We start from the raw sequence: 12,967 nt of genomic DNA on the forward strand, positions 1-12,967 counted from the left end.
TTTGCTTCTCAGGGAAGAATGCAGTTTAAAGAACTTGTTTGATCTAAAGAATGGGTTTACCTAACATTCAGTACTGTAGTGTGAACAAAACTACAGGTTCTGCCCAATGCCTTCTTTTCAGTACACTGAAAAATGCAATATGCAGAACTTCTGAAAAAACCTTGACAGGAATTTTCTATTCCTTCTTTTTTCTACTCCCTCTTTTTTCTTTCAGCATCCATTTTTTTCAGTAGGGAGGAATTAATTGAGTATTTGCTTGTCTTATTAAAATATACCATTTGTGTCTTGTGTGCAAGAAAAGCTTCTCCTGAGCATGCAAAGACAATATCTAATTTTCCAAAGCATCCAGCCATAAATATTGCAGCGATAAGGTCCAGAATGAGTCCTAAATCATGTGAGACAATGGGCCTGGCATAGAATTTTGTAAATAGGGCACTGCATTGCAGATATTTCTTTTTCAGGCTCTTATTCTCTTTGAGCTAGATTGCAGGGATTTTTTTTTTTTTTATTGTGTTGAATATTAAGGTGATTATGTTTCTTTTTCCTAAAATTTACCTGATATTTTGTGTTCTTTGGGAAACTTCAGCCTAGCTTGGTTCAAAAGAACTGTCATGCTTTGACAATACCAAACATGTCTTTTTCTTTTTTTTACAGGCATATCCAGAACATTAGTGAGATCAAAACAGATGTTGGCAAGGCCAGAGCCTGGGTTCGCCTCTCTATGGAAAAGAAGTTGCTTTCTAGGCATCTGAAACAGTTGCTTTCAGATCATGAACTCACAAAGTAAGATGGTTTATCTTGGGCAAAGCTTTTAAAAAAATTAAAATCAGTATAATGATTTGGTTTCAAAAATCCAGGTGTGCCTATTTTTGGATCTGCTTAGCAGTGTGCAGAAGGCATGGAACAAACTGGCCTTCCAAGTGTGTGAGCTGTTTGGGAATTAGGATTCAATGCTGAGGTTCTTCACATGTGTTTTTACATTTATAGCCTGCTTAACAGCATAAGGTGAATTGCTTTCCCAATAGTCACATACAGTGTTTACTGTGTGGAAATGAAAGCCATAGTAATTGTCATTAATTGAAGATTTCTTTCTGGAGACAGCTTAACCTATGCTGTCTGCTCTTCCTTTTCTCTCCTTCCACTCACCAACTTCCAAGAAATTTCTTCCCCAATCCCCCTGAAGCCCAACAGCTAATTATTTGAGATTTGCCTTGTCTTGTATTATGTTGGACTTTCTGATGAAGCTGTGGCCTTCAGTGAATAAGGAAAAGCTGAAGGATGGAACAAGGACAGCTAATAAATCTACCTGTATCTCCAAATTAAGGTTAAGCCTCTCCAGTGAAGTCAACAGTTCAGATTAGGTTAAATTTAGCAGTGCTTGTCCCATGCAGAGCAAGTGCTGTGAGAGGGCTTTCCACACACCACCACACTCCATGTACCCCCACAAAAGAAAATGAAAAAAAAAACCTCTTTAAACACTAGCCAGTGTACTCTTCATCTGTCTGGCAGATTCTGTAGCAAAAGTATGTTTAAAATGAAAATGACAAAGGAGTAACTTACACTGGATGACATCAATTCTCTGTAATCTCCTGTGCTGTGTACTGGGTATTCAGGTATCCTACTTAGAGAGCTGTTCTAGGCAGTATGGTTTGAAAGTGTGCCCCACTTGTTTTTAGAGGAAGCAGTGCCAAGTTCAGTGGGGTACTAAAAGTAATGGTGCTACTTTTGCCATTTTACAGTTAACAAGATGGTGTGTTGTTCTTTTCTGAAGCAGCTGTTAGATGTTTTAATCATCCCATTCTCTTTACTTGACATTTGTTAACAAGGAAGGAAAGTGTAACATGCTTGGTTTCTTTCTAGTCTGCGAAAGGAACGGAGAGAAATCACATGGCTTCACTCTCCTGAGACCTTTATGTGCTAGGGGAACAGAGAAACCTTACCCTTTGAAGAGACAGGACAGCACATACCCTGACAGGCTGTCAAACATGTGATTCAGATTGTGCAAATGAAACTCACACATGGGCACCTGTGAGATTTTTGTGGCTTTACCACTCTTGTGGCTACAGGCAGGTTAGGTTAATTTAAGGCTCGGTCTCTTTATTTTCATTGAACATTTCCTGTCAGTCTCTAGTGTTAGGTTTGTTATGTGAGAACATGCCTTTATGTTGATTATCATTGATTTGTTTTGCAAGTTTCTGTCTTGTGACTTGCTGACTTTTTTGTAAATTGATACCTGAAATTGAGAGGAGTTGTCAGGATGCCCTCCTGGCAGGAATGTCCTATCCATGGCTGTGTCAACATTTCTAATACCTAATTCCTGCATTCTTGAGGGTTTAGATATTCCTGCAGTATCAGTTGTGTTTTGATATATTTTGGTGTGCTCTTCTTTTAAGATTATTCCCAACACTTTTATTATGTATTGGTTGCCACTTTTACATACCTATCATTTTGGTTGTGTCAGGAGCTGTATACTATCAACACTGAAACTATTCCCTGGATTAATGTGCAGGTTGTTGTAGGCTCTGGGTGATCACCTATAGCCAAATACAAGCAGATAGCCCCAGTTTTTGCCTTATGTCCTTTGGGAACAGTCTTCTGTCATACATCATGTGCTGGAAAACTCTCCCATGGCACCCTCTGCTCAGAAGTAACTTAGGAGAGTTCTCTTTATTTCAGTTCTGTCATTGTACATGGTCAAAAGAAGTCAGAATGTTTTTTGAGAAAGTGCAAAATTCCTTTTTCCGTCTTGGGGTGTTTTTGGGTGGGAGAAGACCCTTAGACCAAATATTACATTTGAGGGGTGGAAGATAATGAGACCTGGACTGATTCACTTTGGAGATGTCAGCCTTGCAGAGAGAGTCAGTGTATCTTGGCACACTGAAAACCCTTGACTCTCCCAGTATCACTTCTCATTTGTAATCTCTTGCCCATTATTCACAGTGTACCTAATAAATTTGCACAGTAGAAAACATTTCACTGAAAGCATCTTGTTACTGTGACAGATTATGTGTTGTGTTTTGCTTTGTCAGAAAACTCTACAAGCGTTATGCATTCCTCCGCTGCGATGATGAAAAAGAACAATTCTTGTATCATCTCCTGTCATTCAATGCTGTTGATTACTTTTGCTTTACCAATGTTTTCACAACAATCTGTAAGTATTTGCTTTCCCTGCAACTCTGATTTCCAGATTTGGTTGAATCCTTGTCCAAAATTCTAAACAGCTCTGAGCAACATGCCCTAATATAATTGTTCTGCATTTCTTCCCTGGGATCCATCTGTGTGTGCTGTATTGTTGTTTCCGTGATCTTCTCTGGTGGGCAGGAGTTTCTTTCTCTGTCCCTTTTGTTTCTAACTTAGTAAAATACATAGCTCTAATAATTCTAGCTGGGGGTGAGTTCTCAGCTGAATTTTTTGTGATGGGCTTGTTTGCATGATACTGAATAGGCACAGTTTGGGTTGTTCACTATCAAGGTAAGAATATTAATACATGCTGGGAATTAAAAGCTTTCCTATTTTGTGCTCAGGCTACTTTGCTGGATGCATGTCACTGGGTTTGGGGTAGCAACAAAATGCCTGTTGAGGGCTGCATCAGAGCTCCTCAATGTATTTTTTTATTTTTTTCCTTCTAGTTGTTAAAAAGATACCCTAGAGAAACTTTTAAGCTGTTGTTGATGCTTAAGTGTGTTACAGAGTTCTCAAAGATCTGTGTGCCTGCTGCCACAGGACCTCACTGGGAGGGAAAAATAAGGAAAGATTTAGCAAGGCTGATAAAATTGGGGGTGGGATATGTGAAAGGACTACCTTTGGTAGTGTTTTGTGATTCATGCTTGTGTGTTTGAAAGACAGAGCAAACAGACAAGGAAAATAACTTTTGGTCTTGTAGGCAAGTTCTGGATAACATGAAAATCTGGTCTGCTGGATGCAGTTAAATTGTCACTTACTTTAGGACTATCAGCACAGAAAATAAAAAGGGAAACATTTTAATTCATTCTTAAATGCTATTAGCATTGGGCTTTTAAGAAAATTCAACCACCAAATGCTTTCTCGAGGGCACTGACAGCTGAGGAGATGCTGAGGGAGAAATGCATTAAACGCCTCAGCTGAAAAGCCCTGAGTGTAATCTGCTTATGCACTATGAAAGAAGGGCAGTAAGCCAAGAAACACAGTGACCATTCAGAGAATTGGATTTTATTATAAAAGGTTGGTTAACAGAGGGCTGTGCAGGAGATGCTGGGTGGTGGAAGAGCATATACCTCAAGAGGCAGAGGAAGGACTGCAGCTCAGGTGATACTGCATGGAATTACTCACAGGTAGACCAGGGGACCAGAAAGCCTTTGTGCATATGTGTGGTGCTATTCAGAAGGGTAAAAATTTGCTGGTTCTTCTAAGAAATTGCTAAGTGCTAAAGTTAGCATAACTTAGAGTGGCATGGCAGAGAGAAATTTGCAGCATTATGCTGTATTTTCACTGGATTTGTTCAGCCATGGTAGTGAATGCTGCTGCCATCCATGCCCATAAAAAAAGGCTGCAGTTAGTACCTGAGTGGGACCTGGGGGAAGTTGTGCAGTGTGCTGAGCTACAGTGCAGTCCTGGGTACAGGAATGTCATGTCTTTACTTCCTTGTCACTAAGCTGAGGATAAGTAACCATCTTTGTGCCATGTAGTGAGGTTGGTAAATAAAAAGGGATTACACTCATAGGGAGGCATTATTCCATCCAAATTTCTTTCTTCACTTGACACTGTTCTGCTGTCAGCTCTGCTTCTTAGTGGCTGCTGTGTATGTGTATGGTTCCCCATTGTCAGTCAGTGCTCAGTGTGCAAGTATCAGCATGATTAAATAGGATCTCTGATGTTCTTCTAACATTTCATGGTACTGCAGTGCTGTTTTACAACTTTATCCCTCTCTTCACTAAAGAGGTTACATAATTATCCTTCTGCATTTTTGAAGTGTTCTTTCTTTTGTGTTTGCAGTGATACCATACCATATATTGATTGTTCCCAGCAAGAAACTTGGTGGCTCAATGTTCACAGCCAATCCTTGGATCTGTATTTCTGGGGAACTGGGTGAAACAGGAGTCCTGCAGATTCCCAGGAATATATTAGAAATGACTTTTGAGGTTTGTGTTACTTGATACAAAACCCAATTTGGATGTTCTGTTTGTTCAGTTTTAAATTCTCCTCTTGCTGTACCACCTTGTCATACATTTCCTATCTTTGTGGTTAGTCACAGATAGTTTGTGCCTGTGTATAGCACATTTAACCTATATTTAATAACATGCAGAGCAAAATGACTGACAATTCCTTAGTGCAAGGGATAGACAAGACTCTCTTTTATGTTACAACTGTGGGAGGTGTCATATCCTCTTCTGTTGGAAAACAAAGACGTGATTCTGCTCTGATTTTTGCATGTGAATTGTGTGCATTGGGTAAAATGGAATTGAAAAATCTAGTTCAGCTGATATGCTCTGTGCAGATCAAAATAGTATTTAACAAAGCAAGCAAACAAACAAAAACAAGTAAAGCAGGCTACCACTAAAAAGCCCAGAACCAACCATGCAGTCAGAAACAGAAACCACATTTCTGAGTTTCTATCTGTGCACTTTCCCTAATGATTTACTCCCCCAACATGCAACTTTTTTTCAGTTTCCTCTGACAAACTCTTTGTTTAATTTGCAGTGCCAGAACCTGGGAAAACTGACCACAGTGCAAATAGGACATGATAATTCAGGACTGTATGCCAAGTGGCTTGTGGAATACGTTATGGTCAGAAATGAAATAACAGGGCATACTTACAAGTAAGTATCATCCTGACATTTCATGTGGGGTAAGTAGAATTTCTGCAGGGAGCTGGCACAGTAGGGCTTGTTTGATTAGAAAGGTCTGATCTCCTGGGACTCTGTGTCTACAGTTGCCTCGACCTGAAGGCACAGAAAGATTGTTTGGCTGCTGGCATTAAACAAATCGTGGTTCTTATGAGTTCAAACAGGGTTTGTAGTTTGCAGATGTTCATGTCTCATATCAGTGTGTTGGTGGAGAGGATGAGTTCACTGCTGTGCAGCTTAGAAATAATCCACCTTGAGCCCAAGGAAGAAACAGCAAGTCAGAGCTTGCTGCTTACCAAATATAGGTGGTATTTCATGTTAGGACTGGGTATTCCAGGTACTATAGAGACACCTTTGGACACAAGCTGGAACACAAGGCCTTGTTAGTGTTAGAAACCTGTGTTTGCATGGGGAAAGGAAAGGAACCAAATTTACAGTGAAAATTAAATTTGTGTTAGATACAGCATAGTTTGGTGCCCTGTCCTTTGTTTAGAGGAACTGTCATGCTCACACTGATGTCAAATTGGTGGGTAAGTCCCCTCAGCTCTCCATGCCAGTTCATTTGTAATTAAATGAAGAGGAAAGATTCTATTTTTGGATGCTGTTCAGTTTTCCAATTAAGCTGATTAAACTGCTATCAACATTGGTTCAGAGAAAGTGATAATGAGCAAATGAGCATGTGTGCTTCTAGTGTCTGGTTTAATACCCCAATTCAGTCGAAGTACTGGTGTGCTGGCATTTATGCATATGTTTGGGTTGTGGGGTTTTTCTGCAGCTGGCCTGGTATGTAGTATATTCAGTGTATTTCTTCACCCACCTAGAGGGTGTAGTAGGATTTTCCCTTTTATCCATTTTTCCTCAAATCACATGCTACATATGGGACTCAAGCAAAATCTGGTTTGTGGATGGATCGTCTACTGCAGCACTCAGCACAAACTTGGAACAGAAAAGCTGTTTCACTTTTGCTGCCTGTGCTGGTAAAAGCCAAAGCCAAGACTTTGTTATTTGTTGCTGGATGAATGAAGTCTTTCTAATAACCATGCTAGCAGGATTTGGGCTTTAGGCAACTGCAGCTGAAAGTCTTTGGCATGGAACTGAATCTACACTGATCCATGTATTTATCTCCTCAATGTTCTTAGGTTTCCTTGTGGAAGGTGGCTTGGGAAGGGAATGGATGATGGCAGCTTAGAGAGGATCCTGGTGGGAGAGCTGCTGACTTCCCACACTGAGGCTGATGAGCGGCAGTGCCGAACCCCTCCCCTGCAGCAGTCTCCAAGCATGATCAGGAGATTTGTCACTATCTCACCAAACAATAAGCCAAGTGAGTGCTGGGGGTTGTCTTGTCTTGTCTTGTCCTGTTCTGTGTCATCACCTGAGGGTTTGCAAGCACAACTGGAGTTTGGAGAGGACCTGTGAAACTCAGCCCAGTGTCCTGCTTGAGCTCCAGCTAACTTCCAAATTACAATCCTGGGCATCCTGTTCTGTCTACTTAAGTTTTGAAATATGAAAGGATGGCAAATGTGTCTGTGCTCCTGGTCTAGTGATGTTTTTTGTATTGCCCTTCACCTGTGGAATGAATGCTATGGAAGAAGGTAGAAATTTGCTGCCTTTTCTCTGTCTGTCCTTCATGGATGAAGAGTCTTGCTAGTGATTCCTGTTCACAGACTTCTGTTTGGTTGCTGTTGAGGTCAGTGTTCTGTTGTTGTCTTATTCCTGATAAATCAGGTGATTACTTTGTTCCCAACCATACTTGGGTTTGCAGGGAAACTACCACAAGGAAGTATTTCCAGGATGCCCAGATTTGTGAGTCCTAAACAAAGCAAAGCTCCTTTTCTTAGCTTTGGGTCCTGGTCTGAAAATTCACATAATATATAAAAACCCTTTCCAGTGTTGGTGTTTTGAAACAGCACAGTGTTAACTTCAGTATAAAACCATACCATCTCCATGCCCACCTCCTCAACAATAAATAAAAGTAGAGTTGGGTTTCCATTAGTCACAGCCCAGCACTGTTTCCCTAACAGAATGAGTTATATTGGTTTGTGCTCCTCTGCTGTGTTTTGTGCTGTGTCATAACCCTCACACAGAGGTGCAACTTCTGAAGCTGTACCTGGATATATTTTTGTGTTTTGCAGAGTTAAATACTGGTCAGATACAAGAAGCTATTGGTGAAGCTGTTAATGGTATTGTCAAGCATTTCCACAAGCCAGAGAAGGAGGTGAGGGGTTGTTGTCTGTGTAATGGCACTCCTGTCCTAAAACTCTCATTAGTAAACATGACAGAATATATAGCAGAAATAACTAAACTGAATGAACAGCCATGTGCTTGAAAATTCCTTAACTGGAGCAAAAATGAGATACTGAGACTGTACCACTAAGATGGTACAGCCTCAAATACCTCTTTTTTTGCTGCTAACTGGAGCATTCTGTTAAATGTTAACATTCTGGTATTGGAAATTGTGGTATTGGTCAAATTGTGCAAAGGATTCTACTCATACACTGTCAAGAACACTGCCTCCTGTTTCGTTTGTTCTGAATTAACTGACATTTTACATCTGCATTGAGTTCTAAGTAGGTTTTTTGGTGTCTGTTTTGCATTATCCTTGCTGCTTAAAACATGAAAACCCATGAGCCACTTGAAAAAAAGGGAAAGAAACAAAGGCCACCCTGAAAACTCCCACATCCCCCAAGCAAGTGAGGCAGAAGTGCTCTTAAAGACTCTTTTGCATTACACATGTAATCAACTGACACAGCAGTGATTTTCTGAAGCTAACATTAAGTATCAGGCCCCTGTCAAATCATCAGAGTCCAGCCCCTGTGAACCAGAGAGGTGTGGAGCAATGCTGGATCTGTGTGGATGGCTCTCGTGAATTTTTTAGACAGGTCCTCCCATTCCTGTAACACTTGACTTCTAAATTCATTGTGGCATGGCAAATTAATATCCAGTGTTATTCTACTCAGTGATCACACTGATAATAATCTCAAGTGGTCATGCACTGGTTTTGCAAAATAGAATTTACCATCATGTGCTGAAGAACTTTGTTTTTTACTGAACATTAAATGTTGTTGTTGATAAGCAATCAGAGGCATCTGCTACACTGCACCTGTGGTCTCTGTTACTTAAAAAGAGGAAAATATTTTCCTAATTTTCTGTAGTGATCATTGTTACAGGTAAAACCTGCTCATTGTCTTGGCCTGTTTGAGGCATCATTTGGTGATGATGATGACAGGGCCCTGACAATGCTTTCCTCAGCCTCATTCTTTGAGAAGTCAATCCACTTTTGAATGCTCAGGACTTGTGAGAACTGGGCCGTCTTCTCTGGGGTCCCTGTTTGATAGCAGATTTAAACTTCAGGCATCTGTTTATTTAAAAACTTAATGGGACACCTGTGTCCCAGAGTCCTAAAGAGAGGTGATGAGTGTCTGTACTTTCTGTGTGTGCTGGCAGAGAGGCAGCCTGACCCTGCTGCTGTGTGGAGAAAGTGGACTTGTTTCAGCTCTCGAGCAAGTGTTCCAGCACGGATTTAAATCACCGAGACTCTTCAAGAACGTCTTCATTTGGGATTTTTTAGGTAAGTGGGAGGATGACATCCCAGAGCCTGTTTGTATCTTTGAAATACACCCAACTGTGTTCCTTATCACTGCTGTTGTGTCCTGGCTGCTCTTCACAGAGCAGACTTTTTGGAGGCATCTCAGCAGCTGAATTGCCATGAGAGCTCCTACCTGTTTGTACTCTCCTGAGAGAGAGCCTCTGTCTTCTGCCAAAGCTGACTCTGTACTTAAAGCAGTAACTTTTCCTTCTAGCATTAATAGTGTAGAAGGAGTACTTGAGGAGGAGGTACATAAATAGGGTGGTGGATTGACATAGGGTAACCTTGTTCTTAATTGAGCACAGTGAAAGCAAGAAATCACACTTGTAAGAAGTTGAGCTGTCTTTCAGAGCACAACAGATGGATCTAGTTGCTGTACTAGTAAAAAACAAACTGGACATTGTAAAAAAAGGGGTTATAAGCATGATTCTTGCACACAATGGTCTAGACCCCTTGACACAAAGCTAAATAAATGAAGTAAGTTCAAAAACACATTTTAAAAAAGGAATTAATTTTCATAATGCTTCTATATTTTGAGTAAGTACTTTAACATCACTGTTCCTCTTGTATGATCATTTTAGTGCAATCAAATTCAGTAGATAAGTGAACCTCTTTAGCATTGTTCAGAGGGAAGGAAGTGGAATCCAGATTTTATACAGGGGGAACACAGGACTGAATCAGAGAAAAACAGTGCCTAAAAGTAATGATTCAGGAACTTCATGGATAAGCATTGATCTGAGGCCTTTCAATTTTAATTCTCTCCTAAATGCACTGATGAAACTTCTTTATCTCCCATCATTCTTTTAAGAAAAAGCACAAACATACTATGAGACCCTTGAGCAGAACGAGATGGTCCCAGAAGAGAACTGGCAGACAAGGGCCAGGAATTTCTGTCGCTTTATCACTGCTATCAACAACACCCCTAGAAACATTGGGAAGGATGGCAAGTTTCAGATGCTGGTGTGTCTTGGAGCCAGGTATAAAGAAACTTCTTTATTATTGTTGTTGTTATTGATGTTTTAATGGAATGAAAAAGATGTTGCCCATGAGACAGTTATTCCCCTTTCCCTGTCTCATAAAGGTAAGTGGAGAACATGGTAGGTTTGCTTAAAAGCAAAGAAGAAAAATCATGTTTGTGCAGATGTGAAATTAACTTGGCTTTATTTTTATTCCCAAACTGTCCACTGGCACCTTGTCAGAGACCACCTTTTGCACCACTGGATCGCCCTGCTTGCAGACTGCCCCATTACAGCCCAGATGTATGAGGACATAGCCCTGATTAAGGATCACACGCTGGTGAATTCTTTGATTCGGGTGCTGCAGACCTTGCAGGAGTTCAACATCACCCTGGAGGCATCTCTTGTCAAAGGAATCGACATCTGACCTCCTGCCCCACAGGAAAAACTGTCTTTATAAACACAAAAAAAGCAACAAGGAGTGAATCTCGTTAGTATGCAAAAGTTCTGTCTTGCCAGTACATTGTATCGTGAACTTGTTCATGGCCCAAAAATGCAACTTAGACTTTTCTTGAAGGAAACTCCAGAAATAGTACAGGCAAATGGATAGAAGCTGTAAACTCAATGTAAAAAAGAGGATTTTGGTATAAATCTATTTTAGAGTTTATTTGCTGATTTGCTTTTTACACACTTTCATGTGAAAGAGATAGAGATGAGTATTGTGCAGCTTATTTTAAAGCTGCAGTATTTCCTTGCCATAGAAAATGTGCAGTGGGCCTTTCAGCATTCTGTGAACTTGCCTTCAGATATGCTGTATGTCATAGACCCCAGTGTATACACTCCATTTCTGCTGAGAAGGTCATTCTATAGTTTTTAAACTAATATTTTATATATTAACATTATTACCAATGTTTGATTTTTAAGGTGTTGGGTCATGTTCTGCTGCAAGGGAACTACAGATCTGATCTGTGCTTTTTTTTAATAGCTCCAAAGCACTGATTTGTCAACAATTATTTTTTTCCTTTATTTTTGTTGTCAGTATTATTTTTAGTGAAATCCAGGAGACTGAACAGTGAAATGTCCAGAGATCAAAGTAATATTTTTCATATTGGTACGTAATTGCACAGAAGAAGAAATTAAGTCTGTTTTTTAACTGATGTTTTTTATTTATTTAACCTATCATTGTGTTTTGTAAGTTTGTCTTTTAAAAAAAAAATCTTCTATGATACAACTGGCTATATTATGTTGCAATTCAGAATTTACAGTGTAGCCCACTTAAATGAAAAACCTGGAATAATTGTTCATAACACAAGAACCTTTCCACTAAAGCAAGCCTTTTGAAGCTTGATATATGGTTGCTGCTGGTAATTCTCTTAACTGCTAATAAAGAGGGACATGAGTTCCCCAGATGCCAGATGACTAAATAAAGATCTTTATGCCCCATCTAAAATAATAACAGTATACCTTACTAACAAGTATAAGGATTTCTTAATGTTTCTGAAAAGACAGTTTTCCTTTTGAGTGCATATGTCTTGGATCCCATTGTCACAGTCTGCTTAGTTTGGGATGCTTTTGTTTTTAGCAAAGAAAGTTTAGTCCATTTCTACTATGAAACACAAACATTTTGAAAGCTTAATTTATTGGAGATCTGGAACTTGGCAAATGCCTAAAGGCATCTCTGTTCATTTGAATCCTCTGATAAAAATCTCTTTGAAATGAATATGTGACTTAAGAACAGGCTGATTTATCAGCATCACAAATTACTGTACAGAAGTTCAAGGCTGTGTATTTAAGAGGTCTCCACTGTATAAACTTATCTCAGTATTGTCTCTCTTTGGAGAAGCAGAGTCCAAGTTTTTTGGTTCATACAGTGTTGTAGCACTTTTACCTTACCTACAGCTTAGTCCCATCTTGTGATAGTTTTATTTCCATAATTTATGAGTATAGCACATGTATTAAATTTTTGACTATTTTTACTTTTGTCCTATTTATTTCATTATTAAATGGAGAAGTTCCTTTGTCACTACTTATCAGAGCAAGATTCTTCTTTGATTTCACAGTAGCATTAAGAAGATGTGAGGGGGATGTCTGAGCCACTCCTCGCATGGGGTGGGTGTGAATTCTTTCACAGCTTACAGGAGCATTTCACAGAAGTATTCTCTGTGTGTGCAGGTTTGGTTTTGTTGGTGGTTTTTTTAATTTTTCTTCCCACTTTGTAAGGGCAAAAATAAAGAACAGTTACACTGCATTCTAAGTATTTCATGTATTCAACTTGATATGTTGGGATAGTATTTTTACACCTGCTCTAAATTGTTTATGCATTAATAATACAAAAAAAAAATTTTTTTTTGGTGTTGCTTCATCTATCTTGAAAATTACTTACTAGACCTGTATATTTCACAGGGATATTAACTAAGAAAGGAAGGTTCCATATTTTGACCTTAGCAGAAGAGTTGATCCTGTTAAAATCATCTATCTCATAGTATTAAGGATGGATTAATTTTATCTTGCATGAGGTAATTACCCTGAACTAAGGTTCTTTTTTTATTTTTATTTTCCTTTCCTTACACAAGTTTACATAGGAAAAGATGATACCATTGGCT

General features: G+C 39.4%; 1 protein-coding gene across 12 annotated transcripts in view; it reads left to right on the forward strand.

The window, feature by feature from the left end:
- The window catches only part of DENND5A (DENN domain containing 5A), a 62,249-nt gene extending 49,637 nt beyond the window's left edge, over positions 1-12,612 (forward strand). For all 12 annotated transcript variants that reach the window (XM_086892023.1, XM_086892015.1, XM_086892016.1 and 9 more), the window contains 9 exons: positions 655-783; positions 3,030-3,151; positions 4,972-5,117; positions 5,677-5,795; positions 6,962-7,143; positions 7,955-8,037; positions 9,267-9,390; positions 10,217-10,385; positions 10,608-12,612. In XM_086892023.1, coding sequence (XP_086748149.1) covers positions 655-783; positions 3,030-3,151; positions 4,972-5,117; positions 5,677-5,795; positions 6,962-7,143; positions 7,955-8,037; positions 9,267-9,390; positions 10,217-10,385; positions 10,608-10,791 — 1,258 coding nt within the window. In that variant the 3' untranslated portion in view covers positions 10,792-12,612. The remainder of the gene's footprint in view (positions 1-654; positions 784-3,029; positions 3,152-4,971; positions 5,118-5,676; positions 5,796-6,961; positions 7,144-7,954; positions 8,038-9,266; positions 9,391-10,216; positions 10,386-10,607) is intronic.
- Positions 12,613-12,967: the final 355 nt, after the last annotated feature.

This window comes from Cyanistes caeruleus, chromosome 6, assembly GCF_971803275.1.
Source record: "Cyanistes caeruleus chromosome 6, bCyaCae1.hap1.1, whole genome shotgun sequence".
In the NCBI taxonomy this organism is placed as follows: Eukaryota; Metazoa; Chordata; class Aves; order Passeriformes; family Paridae; genus Cyanistes; species Cyanistes caeruleus.